At 36.6% G+C, this 25796-nt stretch overlaps 1 protein-coding gene and 1 long non-coding RNA gene across 3 annotated transcripts in view; one reads left to right on the top strand and one right to left on the bottom strand.

Moving 5' to 3' along the window:
• Positions 1 to 2919: 2919 nt before the first annotated feature.
• Positions 2920 to 3907, bottom strand: LOC124295380. The gene is made up of 3 exons (XR_006905326.1): positions 3807 to 3907; positions 3386 to 3704; positions 2920 to 3044 (listed from the first exon to the last, which is right to left on the bottom strand). It is a non-coding gene; the product is annotated as an uncharacterized LOC124295380 (long non-coding RNA).
• A 1776-nt stretch (positions 3908 to 5683) lies between these two features.
• LOC107223199 (hemicentin-1) overlaps positions 5684 to 25796 on the top strand; it is a 117764-nt gene continuing 97651 nt past the window's right edge. Inside the window, exons 1-3 of one of the 2 annotated variants that reach the window (XM_046745073.1) lie at positions 5684 to 5742; positions 5855 to 6164; positions 6760 to 6908. In XM_046745073.1, coding sequence (XP_046601029.1) covers positions 6067 to 6164; positions 6760 to 6908 — 247 coding nt within the window. In that variant the 5' untranslated portion in view covers positions 5684 to 5742; positions 5855 to 6066. The remainder of the gene's footprint in view (positions 5743 to 5854; positions 6165 to 6759; positions 6909 to 25796) is intronic. The other variant, XM_046745072.1, reaches the window with a different exon arrangement.

Below are 25796 nucleotides of genomic sequence, written 5' to 3'. Positions count from 1 at the left end.
ATACGCGTGTCAAATATTTTTCTTCAAAGAATTTATGCAGATCCTTTTTCGTATCACTTAAAATCAAAAAATAATAATCAATCTTTCTCTGTTGATGATTTTTTATTTTTTTGTTTTATTTCAAACAAAGATGAGTCTATTGATCTCGGGCACCAATTTCATTTCTTTTTTCTTTTTTTCAGGTTCAGTCTTCTGTTTATTTCAGTACCGCGACTAAAATTTCTTGCTGCATAGTTTAGAAGGAAATTTCAGGAGAAGCCGACGGGGAAAACCGAGGGGCTTGAGGGTTACTGTCAGGAAATGGAGGAGCTCAAGGTTCACCGCTTTCTGGATATATTATGCACAAGTTCGCTGACGAAAGATTGAACCGCGGTCAGTTGGTAGACCTTCCTGGACAAGCTACGTCGCACAATCTTTCGAATCTGATCCCTTGCGAGGTGGATGGACAAATTATTTATTAACACAGATCCCCTGAAGTGAGAAAATTTATTGGGGAAGGAAAGTTGAAGCATAGAACGGCGAATAAAAAGAGAAGAAAATCTAACCATCAAATGCATTTTTGAATTACCTTACTCTCAGAAATTGGAAAATACGACAATTATACTCGTATTCTGGGAACTTGAACAACGTTTCACGAATCGTTTCGAAATCAAGATTTAAATTAATTGGGATTTTATTTCGATTCTCCATTTTGGATTTCTCAAATCTGACCGCAGATTCGCGATCAGCGACCCAACAAACCTTCGAATATCAATTTTCAACAAGTTCAAATATTTTTAATTTTTTTTTATCCTATTGAAATACGCAAATTTAAAATTTTGCAAATCTGACTTAAGACTCGTGATCAGTGAGTCAATAAAATCATATGAGACCAATTTTAATTCGAATCCATTTATCTATTCTCAAGATATAATCATTTTTATTCACTTTTTAGGAATTTCGTTATTCAAGTATTGAAAACTGAATCGATCAAAGCAAAAATCTATTCAGTTCTAAGTTTGGAAAACTCGCGTCGATTGAGACAAAAAAAAAAAAAAAAACTCATTTAAATCCGTTTAACTCGTTTTCGAGATATCGTCGAACATAAAATTTTTTTTCAACTTGTCAACTTCTCATTTTCGGTGTAACCACAAAATAACTTCCTTCTTATTTTTGAAAAAATCGAAACGTGATGTTAAAAAACTTCTACGTTCCTCGTTAAATTATACATGAGAACAGAGAAATTTGTAATTAAATAATATTCAGGGCTGAGTGAACCTTTAGGAATTATCCGAATGTCGACCACCTCGGTTATTTTCGCAAATAGGGCATTCGGTATTCGGTATTTGGTATTTGGGTAGGAATCTCCCGGGCTCGGCCAGACTTGAATCAATTATTCGGTGTGCAGTAGCGTGCCAGCTAGTCAGCGTAAGATTGTTCCTTTGAAAGATGGGAGGCGAGGGATCCTTGTCAGTAAGTTTCAGAGCAAACGGCGATGTGTATTTAGGATTAGCGAACGATTAAGACGCTTAATGCTATACGGAGCGGCAGCTACGTTCAGACGTCTCGCGCTCTCCCGGTTTTCGATTCGCCTCTTCGACCCGGAACGAAACGTTTTACTTCCTCGCTAAGGGTTCGGTTTAGGCTAAGCAATCGCGAATCGCGCTTCTGGACGCCGAAGATACACACAAGAAGTTGAGTGAAACATCGCAGCCTGCTTTGTGTGCTTGGCTTGCAAGCTTTGAAGAAAATTTTGAAGGCAGGAATAATGGAGAGAAGTGAAGTAACAAACGAATTCACCAGTTCTCGTTTTGATTTATGGAATTTGATGCAGAAATTTTGTTTCTTTGTTCATTTTTTTTTATATAGATGCATCTTACTTTTTCTCTTCATGAAACGAGATGGTAAAAAACCTGCCTAGATTTCACAGGAATATGTGCGAAATGACTGACTTTCTTTGATGAAAGAATTCGATTTTTTCAACCCTTGAGGCAAAGATTCGTTGTAGATTGTAAATCGAATATTTTATACAAAAAGTGCATTTCAATAGTGACACTTTGAATTTTTAACTTTGACGATAGGATTTAACGATCAGAAGTTATTATTTATACACACTTGAGAAGATTTTGTGCAGCTAAAATCGTAGGGAATGAAAATTTGACATCGCAAAATACGTTCGAGATAAAGGTATGAAAAAAATACCTAGTAGTAACTCTGTCCTAAGGAATGTATTAAAATATTACCAACAGAATCAAAAAGAGAAGGGGGTTGGTCGATAGTCAAATTTGATATGCACTAATATTGGACTTCCTGACTTACATGTGTGAATAAAGTGCATCGAGATGCAATTTAAAAAAGAAATTCCGTTGCTATTATGTACATGGAAGACTTGGTAATTTTTATCGTGTACGCTATTTTAGCAGAAATTATTTCCTACTGCGAGTAGGGGAGCAGAAGAAGAAGAAAAGTACTCCGGGAATTAGTTTCATGTGCCGCACGTTGAAGAAACAAATAACTAAATAAAGAGACACAGAAATTTAATAAAACAAGGGGTTGTGTTTTTTGTGTTTTTTTTTGCATAATTTCACTATGCAGAAAAAAAGAAGTAAGAACCGAGGGTTGACATAATTATGTATACTCAATTGACTGGGAGAAGAAACATAAATAATACGTGCGTGATAATCTGCAAGTCGCTAAGACGATCGTTTAAAAATAGGTTAAAGCATCAATGGTAAAAGGTTTGCGATGTTGTGAGAAATTTGTTAGAATTAATCTATGAGAAACTTACAGACTAAATCATATTAACCACTGATAACCCGAATTTCGGTTCAGCGCCAATTTACACAAGGCTGCAGCAATCCGAACGAGCAAGAAACGTGCAAAGTACCCTATCACCAGAAAAATAAAAAGCAAATTAATCATACCGATTGCCTCAACGGTGAAATTTCCCACGTTGAGATCGACACGTCGCAGTTCAGCATCCAGCGCCTCGTTTCTGTGGTGTTTGGAAACTCGAAATCTTGGAAATGGTACCACAATCAATCGCTGAACGTGTCCCCTCGTTGCTGTAAAAGGCACAGAAATCGATTGGTATCGTGCATTAATTTACAGGCCATCCTTGCATATTTGGTGACGGGGGTGAAAAAAATGTATTTTATCACGCAGGTTTTATTACACAGAACAAAACATCAATTTTGGACGAGGCCGCTTCATTCACCTTTTTCAGTCTGCTTCTCTCATTTATAAGTGATGAACGACGTACAGGATATATTATACAAAGATGCATGAATTTCGGGATGGAAAGTTGTCGATGGTTTGAGGAGAATGTAAAAACCATAATTCTACACATACATGACATAATAATACACAGGAGGCATTGAAATCAGACGAAAAGACATAAACTTACACGTTATTGCGTCGTATCGCGTTCTCTTCGGTTTGGCGTCTTGTTGTGAGTGAAGTACGCCGCAGCTGCAGTCGGCCATCTTTGTGTTATCGTTGACATTCTCTCTCCCCAACCCCGAATCACAGAAGATAATTACCGGCGATTGTTCTCGCACCTTCGACAATCCTCTACGACGTACGAAACGCGGTTGATCAGTCCGAAGTATTTTTCGGAACGTTGCGACTGCCAAAAGTGAAGAAACACTCCGTTTGTCCTCGATACGCGTGTATTTCCGTTTGATACAATCGGCGACAGCGCCGATACACGGGACTGACAGATTCTGAAACGAGTAACGATGTTATTGTCGAGAGGATAATCCCCGAGCATCGTTCAAGCTCGACACGTCACTCGGTTTAATCTGTACACGTAATTGTGTTCTTACCTGCGATTTGTTTGACGTTCTTTCGCCAAATATGTCTCGGAGCGTTGCAACGCCTCTCGATTCTCGTCCGGCGTTCGGTGATGAGTGAAGCTCGCCGCGGCTGGCCGGCCGATCGTCAGATTTTTCTCGAGCCACGTTCAGCCTCCCCGGTAACAAAATGATAGCAAATACCGACAGGTGAGTTTTCCAGCTTCGAGAATCTTTTACGATGTGCCAAACGCGATTGATCAGTCCGAAGTCTCCTTCGGAACGCTGCGACAGCCGGAAATGAAGAAACTCTCGGTTTGTCCGGGATATGCGAGCATTTCCGTTAGATACACGATCGACGGCAGCGCCGTTACGACAAAACAACCGTCGATGTTATTGTCGAGAAGATAAACGCCGAGCGTCGTTCGAGCTTGATATATCACTCTGTTTAATTTATTCTAGTAAATGTGTTCTTACCTGCGATGAGTTCGACGTTTTGCCATCAATGCGGGTCCAAACACGTCTCGGAGCGATGCAACGCCTCTCGATTCTCCTCCGACGTTCGGCGATGAATGAAGTTCGCCGCGGCTGGCTGACTAATCGTTAGATTTTTCTCGAGCCAAATTAAGCCTCTACTGTAACGAAATCACACCGGATACCGACAGGTGAGTTTTTTAGCATCTTTGAGAATCTTCTACGACGTGTGAAATGCGTTTGATTAATCTGAAGTTGTCCACCGGATGCTGGAAGTGAATAAAATCCCCGTCGTTGACAAGCGTGACAAGCAAATTCGGAAGCAAATGACAACGTTGTTATTGAAAACAAAATGGTCGCATGCTGTCGAACGAGAAATATCACACGGTGTAACTTGTTCTGCTTGCTCAAGTGAATATGCATGTACATGCGACGCACCAACTCTAACACACAGGGAATGATCAATTCTACATTTCGTACATCGTGAGAAATTATCGAGGGTGTGAGAACGCTCACCTGTGCGTATCCGCTGTGATTCTAGCGACTGAATGTGACACGAGAATAACAATGTGAAGATTGGCCGACCAGCCGCGACGCACTTCATTCAACACCAGACTCCGAGCACGTTCGGGACCTAATTCACAATCAATGGCAAGACGTCTAGCGAATCACAGGTGCGTAAGTACTTACTTGACATACAAAACAAGTCACGCCGTATGATGTGTCGCGTCTCACCAACACACGGCCATTTTCTATTCAATAACAACGTCGTCAGTTCTTTTCGAGTTTGTTTATCACGCGTAACGATGGGGATGTTATTCACTTTCAATCGGACTAATCAACCACGTTTAGCACACGTCGTAGAAGATTCTCGAAGAGGGTTTTATTACCGTGAAGGCTGAACGTGGCTCGAGAAAAATCTAACGATCGGCTGGCGAGCCGCGGCGAGCTTCACTCATCGACGAACGTCGGACGAGAATCGAGAGGCGTTGCAACACTCTGATACAATTTGGTAGAATAACGTCGAACACATCGCAGGTACGAAAACAATTCCATGTTCAAATGAAACCGAGTGACGTGTCGAACTTGAACGACGCTCGGCGATTATCCTCTCGACAATAACGTCGTAGCTTGTCTTAGAATCTGTCAACCCCGTATAGCGTCGCTACCCATGATCGTGTATCTAACAGAAATGCTCGCGTATCCCGGACAAACCGAGAGTTTCTACACTTCCGGCTGTCGCAACGTTTCGAAGGAGACTTCGAACTGATCAATCGCGTTTGGCACATCGTAGAAGATTCTCGAAGCTGGGAAATTCACCTGTCGGTATCTGCCGTGGTTTTGTTACCGGGGAGGCTGAATGTGGCTCGAGAAAAATCTGACGATCGGCCGGCCAGCCGCGGCGAGCTTCACTCATCACCGAACGCCGGAGGGGAATCGAGAGGCGTTGCATCGCTCCGAGAAATTTGATGGAATAACGTCGAACACATCGCAGGTACGAATACAATTACGTGTACAATTTAAACCGAGTGACGTGTCGAGCTTGAACGACGCTCGGAGATTATCCTCTCTACAATAACATCGTCCCTTGTTTCACAATCTGTCAGCCCCGTGTAGTGGCGCTGCCCTTGATCGTGTGTCTAACGGAAATGCTCGCGTCTGTCGGACAAACGGAGTGTTTCTTCACTTTTGGCAGTCGCAACGTTCCGAAAAATACTTCGGACTGATCAACCGCGTTTCGTACGTCGTAGAGGATTGTCGAAGGTGCGAGAACAATCGCCGGTTATTATCTTCTGTGATTCGGGGCTGCGGATGGTGAATGTCAGCGACAACACAAAATGGCCGACTGCAGCTGCGGCGTACTTCACTCACAACAAGACGCCAAACCGAAGAGAACGCGATACGACGCAATAACGTGTAAGTTTATGTCTTTTCGCCTGATTTCATGTTTCGCCTGTATTATTATGCCATGTATGTGTAGAATTATGGTTTTCACATTCTCTGCAAAACATCGACAACCTTTCATTGCGAAATTCATGTATCGTTGTATAACATATTCTGTACGTCGTTTATCACTCATAAACGAGAGGAGCAGACTGAAAAAGGTCAATGAAACGGCGATATTTCTCTCTAAATTTCTCATACGAGAATCTCTGCGACGAACAAACTTCAGTAGATCGACACCGAGATTCACGCTGTTTTGCCTGCAATTGTTTACCCTGAACATCCAAGCTGCTCGAGCCTAACGCTCTTCTGCTGGGACGACGTTCTTGCTTCGTACGTGAAAAGCACCGATAAGAATCTGTGAAAATGCGAGAAATTCTCTTCACTGCAGTCAGATATTACAGAAGTTCACCGACGAATAGACCTCGTCCAAAATTGATTTTTTGTTCTGTGTAATAAAACCTGCGTTATAAAACACTGAAACGCCTTTCTTACTTGCCTCACTAAATATGCACGGATGGCCTGTAAATTAAACGACGATACTAATCGATTTCTATGCTTTTCACAGGAGCGAGGGGACACGTTCAGCGATTAATTGTGGTACCAGTTCCGAGATTCCGAGATTCCGAGTTTCCAAACGCCGCAGAAACGAGGCCCTGGATGCTGAGCTGCGAAGTGTCGATTTCAACGTGGGAATTTTCACCGTTGAGCCAATCGGTACGATTAATTTGCTTTTGATTTGTTTACCAACACGGTATTTTGCACGTTTCTTGCTCGTTCGGATTGCTGCAGGCTTGCTTGTACTGAGAATTCTTGTAGCAAGGACTCTCTCGACAATTGCCACTCGTCTAGTTTATAGGCGTAGCCAACGTCGTAAAAATTTTAATAGCATGGTAGGCGGCTACGCATCGGTCACTCTACCTACCATGCGTGTAAAATTTTTCCGAAGTTGACTATGCTTTCAAACTAAACAAGAATTCTCGGTATAAATTGGCGCTGAACCGAAACTCTGGTTTATGTGATTTAGTCCGCAATTTTATCATCGATTGATTTTAAAAATTTGTCAGAATATAGCAAACCTTTCGTCGCTGATTATTCAGCCTCTTTCTGAATAACCGTTTCAGCCACCCGCTGATCATCGTGCGGAAACTTTCGATTTATTTTTACGTTCATAGATCAGTTGAATGTCTGTCATAATTTTCTCCCTTTCCTCCCACTTCAACCGTCACTTTTTTATACCTGATAAAAATTGTGAAAACTAACAACTACTACATATCGCAATTTTATCCCGAGTATCTTTTGTCCCTCTACAAGATGCCAAAGAAGAAGAATGGTAAATATAATTGCGAATAAGAAATGTGAAACGAATCACCTTATACATATATGTATGTACAAAATCGTGACAGCCAGAAGTTTGACGACGATGCGATGCAACTCGCCACGTTGATGCTGTACATCCGCACATATACATCACATGTATATGATATAAGAGAGTGCAATCCGGTGAGAATTCACGGTGGGAATTGTTTATGGAAAAGCCGCGAGCTGAAAGAGAAAGAGAGAGAGCAAGAGTGAGAAAATAGTAACAAAAAAAACAAAACTACGACATAAAAAGGTGGAAAAATTGAACCGTAGAACAGGGAACAAGCGTCTCGTCGCTCTCGCATCTAGGTATAAACCTTATACATACCTGCGAATGCGCGCTCTGAAGTAAGGGGCATAACGTTATTCGAAGCACGGCTCGGGTTCTTTGAATGCGAGAGAAGGAAAGAAGGAGAAAACGACACGGAGACCTCGAGGCGTTGCCGCTGCACGCGTGCAGCAGTCACCCTTTCTCTCTCTCTCTCTCTCTCTCCCTTGTCTCGTGCTGTCCCATTTCTCCTTCGTTTTTGCAAATTCTTTGTTTTTTTTTTTTTTTGTTTCCTTCTATTTCGTACTCTGCATTTTTATTCTCTTGGTATATTTATTTTTGCACCTCCTTTACTCGTCCGAGAAAAGGGTAAACCTGCATTTCTGAAGCCAGCCTCGAACAGCTTCGGGGCAACTAGCATAACGTGCTGGGGATTTTTTTTTTTTGTTTTGTTTTTCCACTGCTGTTGCCGCTAGCTGTTGTATTTATTTCACCGTAACTTTCTTTTTTTATTTCTATTTGTTCTTTCACACTCGACGTACTTCGTAGACACTTCAGCTCTTGAGTGTAAATTTTTTAAAATTGCCAACGGGAGGATGCAAGTCGACAGACTAGGTATATTCCTCTTTCGGGATATAATATACTGATTTGAGGAAGAAGTGAGCCGTAGACGGTCGCATGACTGACGACTTGCAAATTTATTGTAGTGCATGATACAAAAAAGTCTGATATTCAACATTGGTACAGTCGCCGTGCAATGCCTCATATACCAAGTATTGCAAATTCTCTAGTTAGTCTTTGAAGCGAGAAAATTCGAAGACTGAAACATTTCCAGGCAGATATTTGAGGATAGCTAAATTTTATTTACTAACAAAAATAGTTAAAATAGTGAAAGAATTGATCATCAAGATAACTTTAGAATTTACTCAAATTTCCATCGCAAATCTCTGTTTTTGTTCTAGTCTAATTTTGATTTAACGAAAACGTTATAATTATTCCATTGTGAAAAAAAATCTATCAAACATTGGAAAATTTTCATTTATTTCAATTCGTAACTAAGATTATATTGGCCCGGTATTTGCTGTTGATTATTATTTATTTTTTTTTCCGTCCCAGATTTCCAATTCTTCCCAAGTTCTTAAATTTTCACAAAAAAAAGGATTTGAAAAAAAAATAAAAAATACCACCACCCGACCTCATATTTTGCTGAAAAAATTCTTTTTCATAGCCTCGAGACTTGTGTCGATTGAATGAAGACAAGAGAAAAAAAAAAAAGAAACAATGACAATAGTTTTATCAAACGGTTTTCAATTCGTCGATGATAATTATATGTAAGGTAAGGGTGAAGACAATAAATTGGCAATAAAGTCCCTTGAAATTTCGTTGGTAATTTCGTCGCACCGTGGCCGAAATCGTGCTGAGGGGGGAGGGGGGGTTAGAATGGAAGAGTTTTCACATTCTCATATTCTCATCCCCACAATTACCATTTTCCGATCCAGCAGACGACGAACGTTCAGCGAGGGTTGCTAGCCGGCTAGGCATCGTATCATTCGATCAATTGAGATTTAATGGGTGAGAGAACGGAGCTTGGCAGACAGGCGTAAGGGGGAAAGGGAGGAAAGGGTGAGGCGAGGAAGCGAAGCGAGCCATCCTCGCTCTCTTTTTCGGCTCAACGCGTTTCAGGGAATTCAGGAAGCCCTGCTTCTTGTTTTTCGCACCTTCTGCTTTGCTTCTGTACGTCGTTGGTTGAAATAACCCCCTCCCCCCCCCCCTCTCCCCAGGACCGAAAAGGAAATAAAAAGTTGCGACAATTTGATTGGAAAATTTTTCGAATTCTTAGTATCGCAACCATCATTTTGTACAGGGTGAAGGCTACAACGCCTGCAAAGATTGGAAAACTCGGAAATGTCAGGGGATTTTTAATTTGGTCGTGGAACAACTGGAAATATCAATTTTATATCTTGGGAATTAGAAGTGATTATTTGAGGTAACGGAATATCCTTTTTTTTCGTCAAAAAAACAAATTGGCTTGTACTCAATTTTGTTGTACGTTATATTTTTCGTCAATTAGAATTGAATTTGAACCGAATATAGAGTTGACAAGCTGAACGATCTAGGTTTTAGTAACTTAATGGAACTGGGAAAATGTCAAGGAAAACTACATTTTAAAAAACGGAATTCCCGACAATCTGGATCCTCGTTACGAGAGGCAAAACAAAACCGCTTCACCTGAACGTCGTCGTCTCTTCATCGTCGACTGACCGCGAGGCTCGACGTAGTTAGCGGAGAGCAAAAAAAAAAAAAAAATAAGAAAAAAAAAAACAGGGGCGATTACCGAGGACCGCGCGTAGCCAGAAGGGATCGGGAAAATCCGGTTCCTCCTTGACGTCGGACGCGATAGGGATTCAACACCAGAGATATTCCGGAGTGAATATTTTGGGCGCGAACGCGTGATAATCGGCGTCATGATTGCGGTGAAACCGGCGCCTCGAGGCGACGCGGAAACGACGCGTGCAGCCGTATATGGGGTCGTGGATTTTTATGGAAGGTACGAGAAGCGCAAGCGATCCGTGATATCGTCGCTTCCACGTGCGCGAATTCGCTTGCATGGAAAAAATAAACACGGAAACAAAAAAAAAAAAAAAAAAACAAGACAAGACAAACAAATAGATAAAGAAAAAGCTTAATAACGCCGGTAAAATTTGACCGAAATTGTGAGAAATGTTATTTTGGGACATTATTTACAAGCTTTTGGTGTAAAGATTTTACCTCTCGATGTATAAAATTTTGTTCTATAAGCATTATTTTATACGGCGATGTTTTTTTTTTTTTTCCAATTATTGAAATTTTATTTCTACTCTGAAATCAGTGATTAAAATTGAATTTGCAGATATGCACGAGGTTCTGAAAGATCGAATTTGAAGAAACTCGTTTCTTCTTTACAGGCAATGTTATGTTCGAATCGAAATACAGCTGCCCAAATTTGAAAATAGAAAAACCAAAAAAGAAGATGTAATAATAACAACAAGAAAAATAGAAATTTATCATTATATTTTTGCAACATTCGTTCGTTCAGTAAAAATCGCGATACGAAATCAATTTACTTTCGTTTCGACCGATGAATTTATGATAGACCTGATTACTTTTTATCAAATCGTAAAATTCCCCCACGCATATTATAAGTTTGAAGATTACTTTCATTTTGTTTTTAGGAACTTTGTTCAATCGTAACTTAAACTTTCGGAACGATTCGAAACTCAGACGTTTCGTCAGATTTTGATTTCTTCGCTTCAACTTTCGCCACGAAAAAAAAATCGGAATTTGGCGCTTTCGAAACTTTTTAAATTCGAAATTTCACTTCCGCCCCTCGAGTAACGGTTTGATATAATTAACGAGTCGAAAGTGGCGCCGTACCGCGAATCGTTGAGTAGCAGATACTGGAAGGAGAATCGAGAAGAGAGATGAGAATTCCTCCTCTCACGAACAGAATTGCCGATTCGTGTTGCGTCTTATCTTTCTCCTCTTCTGGTGCATCAAGATGCATGAATCGATCCACCGAGGAAATTCGAAATAGACGCGAAGCTCCGCCCGGCTAATGGCCCGATAAAATCCCCCATTGTTTATTTATTCACCGTTTCGATGGGTGTTCGTATCCAATTTATACGTATACATGTATAGGTATACACACGCAGGCCTACATCTACGTATATATATATATATATGCGTGTACCTTAGACTGATCGTTGAAAAAGATGTTTATTCTCCAAGTTGAAAAATCTCAAGTTAACCTTGTAAAAAGAAGATCCTCAAAGTTTCAATGCTCTGTCTTATTATTAAAGGGTGCCGGTAAGTTTTTTTTGTTTTTTTTTTTATTATTTATTATGATTACAGAATAAGGTTTTATTCGTTTTCAAACTTTCATCTTTTTGAATTTTGTAACGATTTGCGGAAAGAAGAGAAAAAAAAAAACAAGAAAACAAACAAATCAAACGATAGACGAATAAATTTGGAATTTAAAATACTTTTACTCGCGATATTATCAATTTTTCCTGACCGAATATTCAACACGGCGTCCAAACTAAATATAGCCTGCAAATTGGTCGATAAGAAAAAAAAAAAATGTTACCACTATTTCGTGTAAGCGAAGCTTGTAAAAAAAATGATTAATGCTCTCTCGATCGTTCAGTCGTACGTGTGTTAGTTTATTTTTATTTTCATTTCTTTGGTCTATTTAGTTTTTTCATTCGTACCAGATTTATTGCCATTTTGCAATTCTCTTCAGTACACTGCATAGACATTTACTTTCTTATGTACATAATAAAATGTAGAAACTTACCGCACAATAATTATTGCCGGAGGTTAGAGAGATTTTCAATTTTCCTGACACGTATCGTGATATCGGAAAGAGAAATAAAATTTCTGATAGTAAGAATTATCGAAAAATGAGAAAATTGATGTGTGATTAATTTCGAACAGAAATGGAATATAAAATTGATTTTTGTCCGACTTGTTATCTATCAGGTACGTGAAATACTCTTGCTGACTACTTTGTTGGTTTTTTTTTTTTTTTTTTTGTATAGTGGGGAGGGGGGGGGGGGACGTGTAGGAATTTAAAATTTGAAAAAACTAAATTGCATGAATTGAAGAATGAGATTAGAAAAAAAAAAAAAACACCGGTATTAGGTATAAAATCGGAGACTTTGAAAGGATCAAAAGGATGAGGGTACGATTTGGGTAATTGGTTTCAACGTGTAATCATCATTAATTCGTTGACTCCTGCGGTGAGCCTCCGGCGAATCGAAATGCACCAAGTGCAAGCAGTCTCTGTATATGGTTATTATAAAGAATTAGGGTAGAAGCGTGCATAACCATGATATATACAACGGAATAATTTGAAACTTACTCGATTAATTATTTTTTGATTCTTGTTTCTATTTCTTGTTTTTTCTTGTTTTTTTTTTTTTTCTTTTTTTTTTCAACATCGTGCATCGCTCTCTCACAAGTTCTCCGTAATTTTATTCCCCGTATCGCATTCAAGGTTACGCATATACACGTATATTAATATGCATGTATCTATGTATTTATTCATGATCGGAAAGAAAAGAAAGACAGGACAAGAAAGAACGAAAAAGAAAAAATAAATATATTTCCCGCATCTCAATTACGATCTACGAATGTATTATGCATTTTACGTACCATCTTCATTTCATCGGAGATTTAATTCCTTATCTCAAACGTGTAACTTGTAAAAATTTATCTTCTCCGTCAATTTCGAAGTAAAATAAAAGACAGAAGAATTTTCTTCGACGCTGTTCGATCTTACAAATTACAAATCGGAAACTTTACGGAAATAGCTTTAAATAAAAGAACAAAAAAAAAAAAAACAAGAACTGAGTTCCGTCAAATTGCTTATGAATTTTTTATTATTCTTATTCACATTTTTTTTTTTCTCTCTTTCTCTCTCTTTTTCTCTTCTTCTCGTTAGGTTCGTTTCGCCACTTCGACACACATACGTTCGATGTTTGATTTAACGATAATATCTCGAGGAAGCCTCGCGCTGAGCAAACACCATCAGCTGCGTTTCTATAATGAGTCACAGAGCTTACTCCGAGTCTCATTCATTCATTCATTCGTTCGTTCGTTCATTCATACATTTATTTGATCATTTTTTGAAATTCTTCCTCAATATTTACGATTTTCTTATTTATTTTTTTATTTTTTTTTCTCTTCTTCTTCTTCTTCCACTTCACAACCACGCTTTGCTTCTCTCCTCTTTCGCGTCTTACCAATTATTTACTCGATACTTCTTCGGTACATTTAACCGATCCTCTCACCTCGGCAGCGTTACCAACAACATCGAGATATTTCCTCACCGGGTAGGTACAAGAATCGTAAGCACGTGTAATGCCTACCGATTAGAGGCGTTGAGACTTCGACGCCACGCCCGTAAAGGCAGGTGTTTAGATCCTCGTACTCGGAGATACAGATCCCGATAAGGGTTCGGAATATCGAGATATCAGGACGCGGAGACATGGCGGCGGACAATTTGGTCGACGAATAAATTTCGATCTCCGATTTGGAGAAAATCGAAGAATTTCTTCCTTCGAAGTTCGGTGAAATATTAAGGAATCACAAAAATAACTGATTTTTGCGAACTATGTTTTTCTGATGGTCAAAATACGCTGATTGGTCAAATTTTTTTTACGTCGAATCGAAGCACTCGGGAAGACTGAAAAATGATTCTTTTAAACGTTGTATTTTTATTTGTTATACATTTTTTATCAACGGTTTTCTCGGTAAGTGATTTTTCAAAACGGTGGACACTCTTTCAAAGGAACGATTTCCAAACTATCCGTCTCAAATTTCGACACAACATTCTTTATCTTGCTATGGAAACTGTTTTTTCATTTGAAATCTTTATATTTTTTTTTTTTAACCAACAATTGTCGAAAAAATAAGCGCAAGATCGTTCAATTCTCTACAACAAAAAATTTCTGCGAATATTCTGTACGACGCATTGTTAGCTGGTTATAAAAATCAGAAGAAGCAAAAACCATTTTTCCCGTGTTAATCTTACGGGAAATAGAAAAGTACAATCTCCTCACGTTAATATTAAGAGCTCAAATTTCAACACGCGTATTTTTGTACTTGAACTTTTGAACCTGTTTGGAAGAGGAGCAAATTTTTTATCTATTTTTTTTTTTTTTTCGAAATAGCTTAACGCGCAACTAACGATATTCGCGAATGTTTGTTAAACAAATATCGTTTTGTGGCAGCGGTGGGATCGAAGTGATACACGAGGTCAGAGGACGGTCTAATTTTTTTCCCATGCAGCATCACGAAGGCATTCCTCGCTGTTAGATAAATACCTTAATATCACGTGTATAGATCATTGATAGTTTCTCTATTAGGTAAGATGTGTACCGTAAGTGTTTTATACCGGGTGTCCGTTCTCCTAACGACACGTATGAGAAAGAAACTCGAATGAAATCTTCTCATTTTTGAATACCGATCGAACTAAACGAAACCAATTCACAGGCAGTTGCGTTTCTCTTGCAATTCAAAATTGGTGTGCCTTGTTTGTTTATTTATTTATCTCTGTTTTTCATTGAAAATATTCATAAAGTTATACCCGGTGTATTTTATATGCGATATACGTTACACATACCTTTGGATACCGGATTTTTTCATCTTTTTTTTGTTACTCGTTTCTGTTACACAGAGTGTTGCAGCATCTGGCAGTATATACAGTATGGAATGAAAGTGGATATAAATTGCACACATATCTCATATGTGTATATATATATATATATATATATATATATACATATACATAATGTCGTTAGTTTTTGAAACGTACAGGGTGTCCCAGAACTAAGTGACCAGATTCAGAAAGGTAATAGAAGCAGTTGAGCTGAGTAAATTAACTTAAATATGACCAGTTAAAAAATCGTCTTGTAACGACTGGTTTGAGCAATAAAATTTTGATATTGGAAATACTTTTATTTGCGATTCTCAAATTTTAAAGCTTTATGTTTCGCATCAGCGATCGAGCGCGCTTATCAACAAGACGAATCAAATGAAATTTAAGAATTTCAAAAGAAATGATTTACAATATCGAATATTATTAAAAAAAATCAGTCGTCACAGAACGTTTTTTTAACCAATCGTATCTGACGAACGCGATTTCGGCTATCAAGTCTTCTTTAAGTTTTAATTTACTCAGCCAACCTTCTCTTAAGAATGAACGAAAATCATCGATTATTTTTCAAACTCGATCGATCGAACGACTCGATTATTTTTACTTCCAATCGATTTTTGTTTTTTGCAATGCAATATCAGTTCATGTGATTAGAGTGTCAATTATTATCATTGTCTTACTTACTAATTGTAAGTACCTATTTAATATAACACGTGAAAGTTAAACGAATATTTTCGCCTGGAATTGAAAAATATCTTGAATGAAACTGTAAATTATCAAAAATACTTTTCCGCCATTAAGACTAAGTACTGCAATTTACGAAATTTTGGTTCCATATGCAGAGTTTAAAAATAATATGACATAATCGATCGATCGATCATTTCAAGCTTACTCGCCGTCGCTACATCCTTCCATTAACCCCCATCGATTCGGTCACTTACTTCAGAGACACCCTGTATAATCGAGCCGGGTTTTATTAATCGAAAGTATCGTGTGTGAACCGGCAGACATATAAGTAAGGTGTGCGGAGTAATTATATTCGAGAAGAACCGAGTGTGAATTACGCGAGGCAACCTCGCCGATTGCAATCGATACTTGCAGCCCCATATGAACGTGTAATAAATATCCACCTATATAATACACACGCCATAACCCAGCTCCTATCACGACGTGAATTCATGTACGCGTTTCATCGGAAGGCACGAATCGTGTCACGTGATTGACGAATTAAATATTAAAAATTTAGGAACAGTATTGAAAAAATGCTGTAACAGTGCCATTTTATTTCGATACAAAAAAAAATAATACTTACAGACTTCTTTAGTTCTCGTTTTCTTCATCCTTTTCTATTTATTTATTTATTTATTTTTTTTTTTACCACGGAATTTTATTACTTTAGTAGTTTCATCTTTCATTCATAATTCCCGTTCATTTGATGTGTTTGTCGTTTTTTTCTTTTATCTTGAATTTTGATTTTTCCGTTAGACTGATTTCGACAAATTTATACAAGCATTTGTAACCTTGATTGATCTGTAAAATGCAAAATAAAAAATTTTTCACAGCCGAAATAGGAACAAACATTAAATGATGTGTTTTTTTTTTTTTTAACTCTGTTCCCGATTCACGTCGTTCTATCCAACAACAGAAGAAATTCGATAGCTACTCTGCTTAAGATTATCGCTTTTTCAGATAAAATTTGACTAGTGTATTTTTCTTTTTTTTTTGTTTTTTCTTACTTCACCTTATTTGTTTGAATGTCTATTATTATCATTTTTTTTTTTTTTATTATCGTCGTCTCGTGTTTCAATATTCGTTACTTGCACGGTTTGAAATTATCATCCGTGGCTTCCCATCGTTTGATACTCAAGATCAGGTGTATATAAGTCCAAGGTATACTTTTTGCCTCGTTACATACGTATACATATGTTATATACGTGCATACATGCATATGTATATATATATATATATATATACACAGTGGCGGCGTTTCCGTTGATGCCGAGAATATGGGTGAATGTAATTAAATAAGATTAAGCCCAGTTTCCATGTAAATGTGACGGGTTTAAGGTTAGACTTCGGCACAGAGATGAACAGTTCAATTCCACCGCGATCTCGTTACACTACACACGGTATCGCATTTATTATCACACCTCACGTCAGGTATACACACACACACACACACACATTACACGGTTACAATGATACGTTTATCTTCCGTGCGACGTACGATAGACGCTTCACAAGTTCCCGATTTCGGGGCTACGCGAGTAGAAATTAATGGGAACTTTGATGCCGTAAAAACTTGACGATCTTGTTAATTTTTTTTTTTTTTATTATGTTAAATTGTCGAAGAATAAAGGAATTCAAAGATTTTTAATGTCGGAGGAGAAGAAGAAAAATAACAAAAAAAACAATGTATATATAAGGAATCATATATATATATATATATATAAGGAAGATAAAAATTGTGGTAATGTAATCGTGAGGAGGAGAAGAAGCAAAAAAAAAAGAGGAAGAAGAAAAAGAAGGAGAAGGTCGGGCTCAAAAAAACCAGTTCGTTGACGCGTTTGTGTTTTCTGTAACATATATATACACACACACACGTGTATATATGTATAGAATATACGTGTTCACCTGAAAAAATTCAAGTCGCGACGCGACGGAATGGCTCGAGGTAAATTCATGGGGGCTAATCAAGGTGGGCAATTATAAATACCGAGGGAAGGAAGGGAAGGTGGTTTTGAACCGTGAGCTGCGGGTTCCTGGGACTGAATAATTAAGGTCGCTGTATGCCGACGTGATTGCAACGATACGCTCTGAGAGCTGGTGTTTTTCATCGTTGCGTTTCAAACAAACAAACAAACAAACGAATAAAAAAAAAAGTAAACAAATATCTCCAGACGTAAATGAGACGAGCCGTATCAATGGAGACTAAATCGAAATTTATACAAAAAATCTATGTTCATAATTTTTTAATTAAATTTTCAAATTTGTTAATATCACCAAGGATTTTTTCTACGTTGGTACGACCTTTGAAAAGGTTCCAAAAAAAAATAAAAAATTTCATCACTCGTATTTACCCTACGATTTTTTTTTTTTTTACACCCGTATCAAAAACAGCCGAATCCATTTTTATGAAACTTGAAACACAAACGTTTGGTTTCCGAAACGAAACATTTTCACGCAAGATTAAGACTGAGGGCCTCGTTTTTGTTTTTTTCTATTTTTTTAAATCATGTTTATCTAATTGCTTAAATCGGTTTTTTCTGTTTTCATACCTGTTAAACATTTGTTATAAAATTTTGAACAAAAATTGCGAGTGTATTTCAGAACCAGAGAAGAGATAAAAAAAAAAATTCAGCCATCAAATCGGAAATGCGTCATGTGTTGTAATAGATTTCTAACAGGTATGAAAATAGAAAAAGAGGTTAAAAAAAAAGAAAATAGAAAAAACGTGGCCCCGAACTCTGAATATTGCGTGAAAATGTTTCGTTTCTTTTTTCGAGATGGGTTTTAAAAATTCATAGGACAAAGACGAGAGTTTGAAAAAATGTAGAAATTTTTTTGCAAGCTTTTCTGGAGTCGTACTAAGGCAGAAAAAAATGCTTGGCAGAGTTGAAAAATTTTACGGTGAACAGTTTACCGAATTGGCGTAGAATGAGCCATATATAATACAACCTTACGGCAAAGTCTTGATTAAACGATGATTTCGAAGAGAGGATATAAGACGACTGTCGTAAAGTGAGTTTATACATTTACCTTATACAGTGATTTAATCTTACAGCGTGCCGACTCAATTCCCATTCTATGCACAACTAATTGATCTTCTGTTGCTGCTGCTGCTGCTGCTGCTTGACGCTTATACGTACGGCTTAAGATATACGAAATTAATCACCTTCCCGGGTGGCGGAAAGCAATCTTTCAGAGAAATCTCGAACGCCTTTATGTTTAACCACGGATGTAGGTATTTGAATAGGGGAGAATACGTGTAAACTGAGTCGTTGATTTGATCTCGCTTTTGCATCTCTGGTTTGTATATTTTTATCGATTAGAAAGAGAAACGGAAACGGCAGAATGCTTGATTACATATTTTCGACGGCTGTTTATTTATTTGCTGTTTGTTATTCAGGGTCAATTATTAATAGATTTACCGGAAGAAAGATTGAACAATTTAATACGGGAAGGTTAATTATTTCAACTCGTGAATGTAAGAAATTGAGTAGATCGAAGAAATTCGTTTATTATTATCCGAATATTGAATAGAATTCTCAAAATAAAAATATAAAAAATACAGTAGAAAAGATGTGTTTTTTGTCTGTTTGTTTTTTTCATTTCTTCTCATATTTTTATTTCTATTCAACGTTCCATTGTCATTCGATTGTAAAATCTAGTACATTTCAAATTTTTTCATCTAGCCGTTTCGGAGATCATCGCGAGAATTTTTTTTAGACAAGCCGTTACACCGACATTTTTCGAAAAACCTGTATTTTTCGGAATCGAGAGATTCGAAAGCGTCAAGATTTAGAAAAATTAAAAAAAAGTGATCTTCTACCGAAACGAATATTTTCCTTAAATATACATCAACTTTGGATAATGAAAAGTAAAAACGAAACTAGGCAATGAAGAGAATGACTAAAAAAACCAGAAGACATGGGAAAAAAAAAATCGAAAAACGTATAAAAGTCGCAGTTGTTAAAACCTATTATTCACAAATTAATTTATCAGAAATTGACAACTCTGCGTGCCTCAAATAATTCAAAACTTACAAAAATAAAAATAAAAATAAAACATACAGTTATACTCGGGGTCTTGGGTTAGAATAAATTACAGACAAATATATCTAGTTGCACGGACACAGTTCTCACAGCAGGGAGTTAGAGAGAATCAGGAATCACATATACGAGAATTAGAGAGTGTGAGAATTTCGAAAAAAACGGAAGATGTAGAAGACGAAGGTGTTTCAGTCAAACACCTGCCTCGCACATATGTATATATATATATATATATATATATATATGTTTATATATGTTTATATATATACATAAATAATTAAACACACACACTAAATAAATACCTGTTTACATACCCGTGTACGTATGTACTTGTTACATACTTAAACTCGTAATGTGATTATCATATTTACGACGTCATCTTCTTCTCCAACCTTCTCTTTCTTCTTCTTCTTCTTCTTCTTATTCTTGTTCGACTCGGGCCGGCAGGATCAGCAGTAGCATTGCGGCATGTCAGCGTGTATAAAATACGGTGGGGATAATGGAGGAAGGTAAACATGTTAATGGCATTAGGATCGGTTAGAAAAATATTAATTCACCAGCGGCAAACTCTACGTATAGGCGTTACGACTATAATCGGAGAAATGTGCACACCCGTATCAAACACTTGCATGTATTAGTTATACGGTAATATACCGAAGCGTTAAAAAGGTTTCTCACGTCTAATGCAAATTTAAAATTTATATATTACACATATACGGTATATACGGTTGGTAATGCGACCCACAAACCGCGGAGATCCGATGAATTATTGCAGCTGCGCGACAACTTGCACCACCAAATTATATCCCATCCTTTTCTTACGTACATGTATGCATACATGTATATATATATATGTATATTTCTACGTGTATATTATTTTTCTTTTCCTACTCATTCGGGTAAAAATTATCGTCGAAAAACGTGACAAATTTTTCTTTTTTTTTTTTTCTTTCAATACTCTCGTTGACAAACGCGGTGCTTCGCACGCTCAGGTATTTCAGGTATTCGTTGCCTCGATTTGTTGAGAATTGAAGAGAAAAGGTGCTTAGGACGTGGGTACGGACATTGAATTAACTGAAAGAAAAAAAGAAAAAAAATACACTCCACGCTCACTTGATTGTATAAACGTTTAAACCAGCTGCAGATTATTTTATATTTATTTCTTATTTTCAACTGGTTCTGTAAATTTTTTTTAAATTTTTTTTTCTCTTTTTTCCAGTACGAAACTTCTTTACCTCAGAACGAATTCTTAGCTCGTGAATTGTCTCGAATTTCCGCAGAGAACGTGAATAAATTAACCAGATTGAATTTCCAGTGTGAACAAATATTGAACAGTTTTTTTCCATAAATCTGCCGTAATTTTTAGAAACGATGTTTTCCGACGATTTTGACGAATGATTTAATCGATAAGGATGATAAAAAAAAAAAAAAAAAAAACTGAAAGTGTTATCAATACAAAATTTCTAAAAATATTTTCCCCATACCGCGCTTCAGCTCTTGTCCGAAAAATACTCGTAGCTTAAAACTTTATTGTATATTATTACTCGAGAATTATTATCTGGCAACAAAATTAATGAATTACGTATATATATATATATACATACGTACATATAAGGCTTCGTATAATATATTTATTATACAAACAAGGTGGTAATAAATATGAATAGTATATTTTCGAACTTATAACACCGTTGAAAGTAAAAATTACGATCATCCGTTTATAGCTGTAGATCATACGATGAATCCGCCCCCCTCCCCTCATATTCGTATACACGTATACATTTACATTTATACAATGTATATATGTATATAATCCGATGCACTATTCTTCCCCCTCCCCCCCCCCCCTTCAGCTTCTTCCTTCACCAAACTTGGCCCATAACAACAATCAGATATCAAGCCCTACATTATATACGTATAAATCCTGCAACGATATTCACGATCAGCCTGCTGCTTTATACCTCCAATATATATATATATATACATATATATACATACAGATGCGACAACGCAACCGTAGAGATACGCAGAGAAGGCAATAAGATTAGAGGAGGTATTAACGTTCAGCCTGTCTAAACTTCAACCAGTTTGAAAACCGAGTGAACCACCCACTGCTCACTGCACTTATTGCTACGCTTATTCTGTTACGTCTATAAATACCGATCAATCCTAACGCCTACTTTCAAAACTATGACAAAACTGCCTGACAGACACGTTTTTTAAATACAAACTCATCCTCATGTGCCACGTGACTTGTGTAGTTAAATTCACACGAGCTGTTTTTTTTTTTTCGAAAAAATTCAGGGGGTTGTTTCGGAGTTGGAACAATTGCAGAAACAATTTTGAACAAACTGAAAAATTGTGAGGGTCGGGCGTTGGTTCGGTTCGCATGGAATTCCCCATACATATATGCTTCGTACTTATTATTTCGTGAATCCAAGATTAGAATCGCAGCGTTGCCTCGTTCGCCGGTTGGAACCAGCTGCCGAACACTGATACGTGTATAAACATCCCATTCGCGTTAACGGGTATCAAGAGAGAAAGAGAGAGAAAGTCAAAGAAGGAAGGTGACAGAAGGGAATTTAAGAATATACCGAACGTACAGTCCAGTATAAGAATTAAGTAGATAAAAATATACAACGAAAGTTCGAAAATGCAACCGAAGTTCATTGGGTCGAGTTTAATTTAAACAGTGTTCCTTTCGAACGGAAAAAATGTCAAGAAACCGTAAATTTTAAGTACTGTCAAAGCAGAATTATCGTTGATTGCTGAAATCTGGGGAGCAAATCATAAATATAATGAAAAAATAGCATCGCTTAAACGATTTTAATGAACCAAGGCTCGTTTTGATCATAAATGAATTCTTTAAAAATTAACAAAGTCGTATTTTCTTGTCTACTTCCCAGTTGATGAAAAAATACTCTACAATTAGCGAAAATCTAATTCGACTCTCCCGAGAAAAAAAGTTCAACGAACTCACCGAAGTACAACGATTTTTAATCAAGAGAATTTTCAATCGGTTAGTCAATTTGTACATTTCAATCAATTTAGGGGTATATAAAATATACATATTCGTGTATATTATACACGTAGTTGTACAATGTACATGGATGAACGCACACCGCGAAAGGATTCGAACCCTAATTCCGCTTTCTAATTATCTGATTATTATCGTCGCACACACGGATGCGGTAGAGTTAACCGCTCTGGGCCGGTATAAATTTTTTATCATCTTGTTAATCAACGAGCTTTATTATATATTGGTCGGTTAATAGCGACAATCCCGATAGTTAATAGGATGTAGTAGAATTTTAAGGACGAAAGTTTGTTCGACTTCCGTTATTATACCTGTATATAGTATACATATATATGTATTTATAGTTGAGCTGGTATTCGAATTTCGGTTCAAGAGTGAAAGAAACAGTTGAATTTACATCTGAAATGTAGGATAAAAAGAGAAAAGATTCTCAATGATTATTGTGAATTTGAATTTGAAATTTGCTTGATGAAATTAATTTTACAGCAGATGAAAAAACAAAATTGACGAAATTTAAATCAGTAAATTTCAGAAAAAAAGTTTCGGAAAATGCGGTTAGGTATACTTTGGAATGAATTCTATTTTCCATTGAACCTTTGTTCTTTTTCTTGAAATTGATGCATCCAGCTTGAAATTTTTTTTTTGCCTTGTCGTGGCCCACATATGAAAAACAAATTTATGAAAATCTTCAATTTCTGATGAAAATGTTATCCGTTGTGTAAGCTCATTTTAATTTTGTAAGAGTTTTCGACTATTAAAACGTACGCGTGATGAGGATAAGAATAAAGAAAATTGAACAAAAATAATACGAATAAGGACACGGAAATTGTACAAATCATATGGATAATGATACGGAAAATCCTGCGAATAATAAGGATAAGGATAAGGAAAAAAGAGGAAAGAATATGACAAGGTGGTTTCTGCAAGCATCTCGAGAGATCGCAAGACTTGATATGATTCTGCAGTTTCGTAAAGTTTAACTGCGGTTTTGCGGTTTATCGGCCCGCAACTTGTACTTTTCATCGAAGGATCGTGATAATTATACGCCGAATGATTATTGGGAAATGACTAGGAAATATTGCGCGATCTGTTAACACAAGATATAGCTGTTCCACAATTCTCGACTCTTTGATCTCCGATGTAATATAACGAAGGCGATCGAATTACCGCGAACGAAATCATGTCACAACTCTAACTGTATTATTAATTTATATATAACGAACTTGTCGCAAAGGCTCTGCTGCGAAGTTTATTTGGTTGATTTAATGAAGTTTAAAAAAAACGGGAGGGGGGGGGGGGGGGGGTCAGGAAAAATTTGGGAAGTAAATTTGCCTCACCGAGAAGAGGACGAAGTAAAGGATTTAATCGTATTCTGGAAATTTAGATTTTATAAGGAAAATGTATCATATTTTAAAAATTTTTATTTCCGGTTACCGCTCCTTAATTATTTTTATTTTTTACCACGATCGAAAAATATTATATATATATATATATATATATATATATATATATATATATATATATATATATAAAATATATATATAAAAATATAAGTTTTAGGTAGAAAATGAAAATTAGTTTTATAGCTGTTAACGGAAAGTCTAGTATTCGTTACTATTCTTTCTCATTACGATCATTGTTGCTATATTTTCTTGCAACTGTTGCGAAAATTTAATGCTTGTGCAAGAATAAATTGACGTTGAAACCTTGTTTAATTAAAAAAGTAGAGTAAACCTCAGAAACTGATTTTGCGTTGCAATAACCAAAAAAAGGATCGACAATAGCGCAAAATGGTTAGGCGTACCTCGTTTTTCGTAATCCCAACAATATTCAAATAGTTTTTTTTAACGATACCTGTTTTACTGAATTTTTCTAGTTACTGTAACAAATAAAATTCTCCTCAGTGCATTTTCACGAAACGTGCAATTTTTTTTTTCCTCTCGTAACAAACGCAAATTAAATAAAACATTCCATCGTCTTCCGCACGTCGTGAGAATCCGAAACCGATGATCTTGTATATCTCGAGGCGTGCATCCAGATGTAACGAGGATGGGTGTATATTATATTTGTGTCGAGCGGGGCGAGCAGAGTATTAAGAAAATTTATAATCGTCGGTAGGCAGATCGGGCTCCTTAAATTATACAAATCCACCGTATAATACATGGGATAATAAAAAAGCAGTATACGTATACACGCGTATATTTACAGCCTCTCTGTACGTCCGTCATCAAAGACTTGGACTTTGGGGGGGGGCGAGAGTAGCAACGGACGATGTTTTCAAAGTATGAGAGGTGAATTTCACCCATAAAAGAAAGTACGATCCGATCGTGAAACTGTACGACGCAAAGTAGCTACGTAGAGACACTCGAGTAATTCGATTCGAGAAAGAAGGAATGAAGAAAGAAGAAAAAAAAAATGTAATTAAACGAAAGACGAAGCGCCTCAAATGTAAATCGAACCACCCTTATTTCATTCTTTTAATCTTTTTCATATTCTTTTCTTTTTCCCGATATTCGATATTTATCAACAATTCACAAGTAATTTTCACCGCCAGGCATTCGTGAGAAGATGGATGATCAGTTCTGATTTTTAGAAAATGAAAAACGTTCGAAATCGTGATTATTATAATAAAATTAATATTTCTACGGATACATTTTTTCAACGAAATATATATATATATATATATATATATTTCGATGTTGAATTTTTGGAGAGCAAAATTTATGTAACTCAATCAACGATCAATTTTCTATCATACATGTTGTGCAATTACAAATTGTTATGAAATTCAGAGTCATCAAGTTATCTACTATATATATATATATATATATATATATATATATATATATATATATATATACATATATATATATATATATATATATATATATATATATATATATATATACATATATATATATATATATAACAATTTTTAATTGCACAACATTTATGACAGAAAATT

This window comes from Neodiprion lecontei, chromosome 7, assembly GCF_021901455.1.
Source record: "Neodiprion lecontei isolate iyNeoLeco1 chromosome 7, iyNeoLeco1.1, whole genome shotgun sequence".
Lineage (NCBI taxonomy): Eukaryota > Metazoa > Arthropoda > Insecta > Hymenoptera > Diprionidae > Neodiprion > Neodiprion lecontei.
This window is presented reverse-complemented; position numbering and strand designations above follow the sequence as displayed.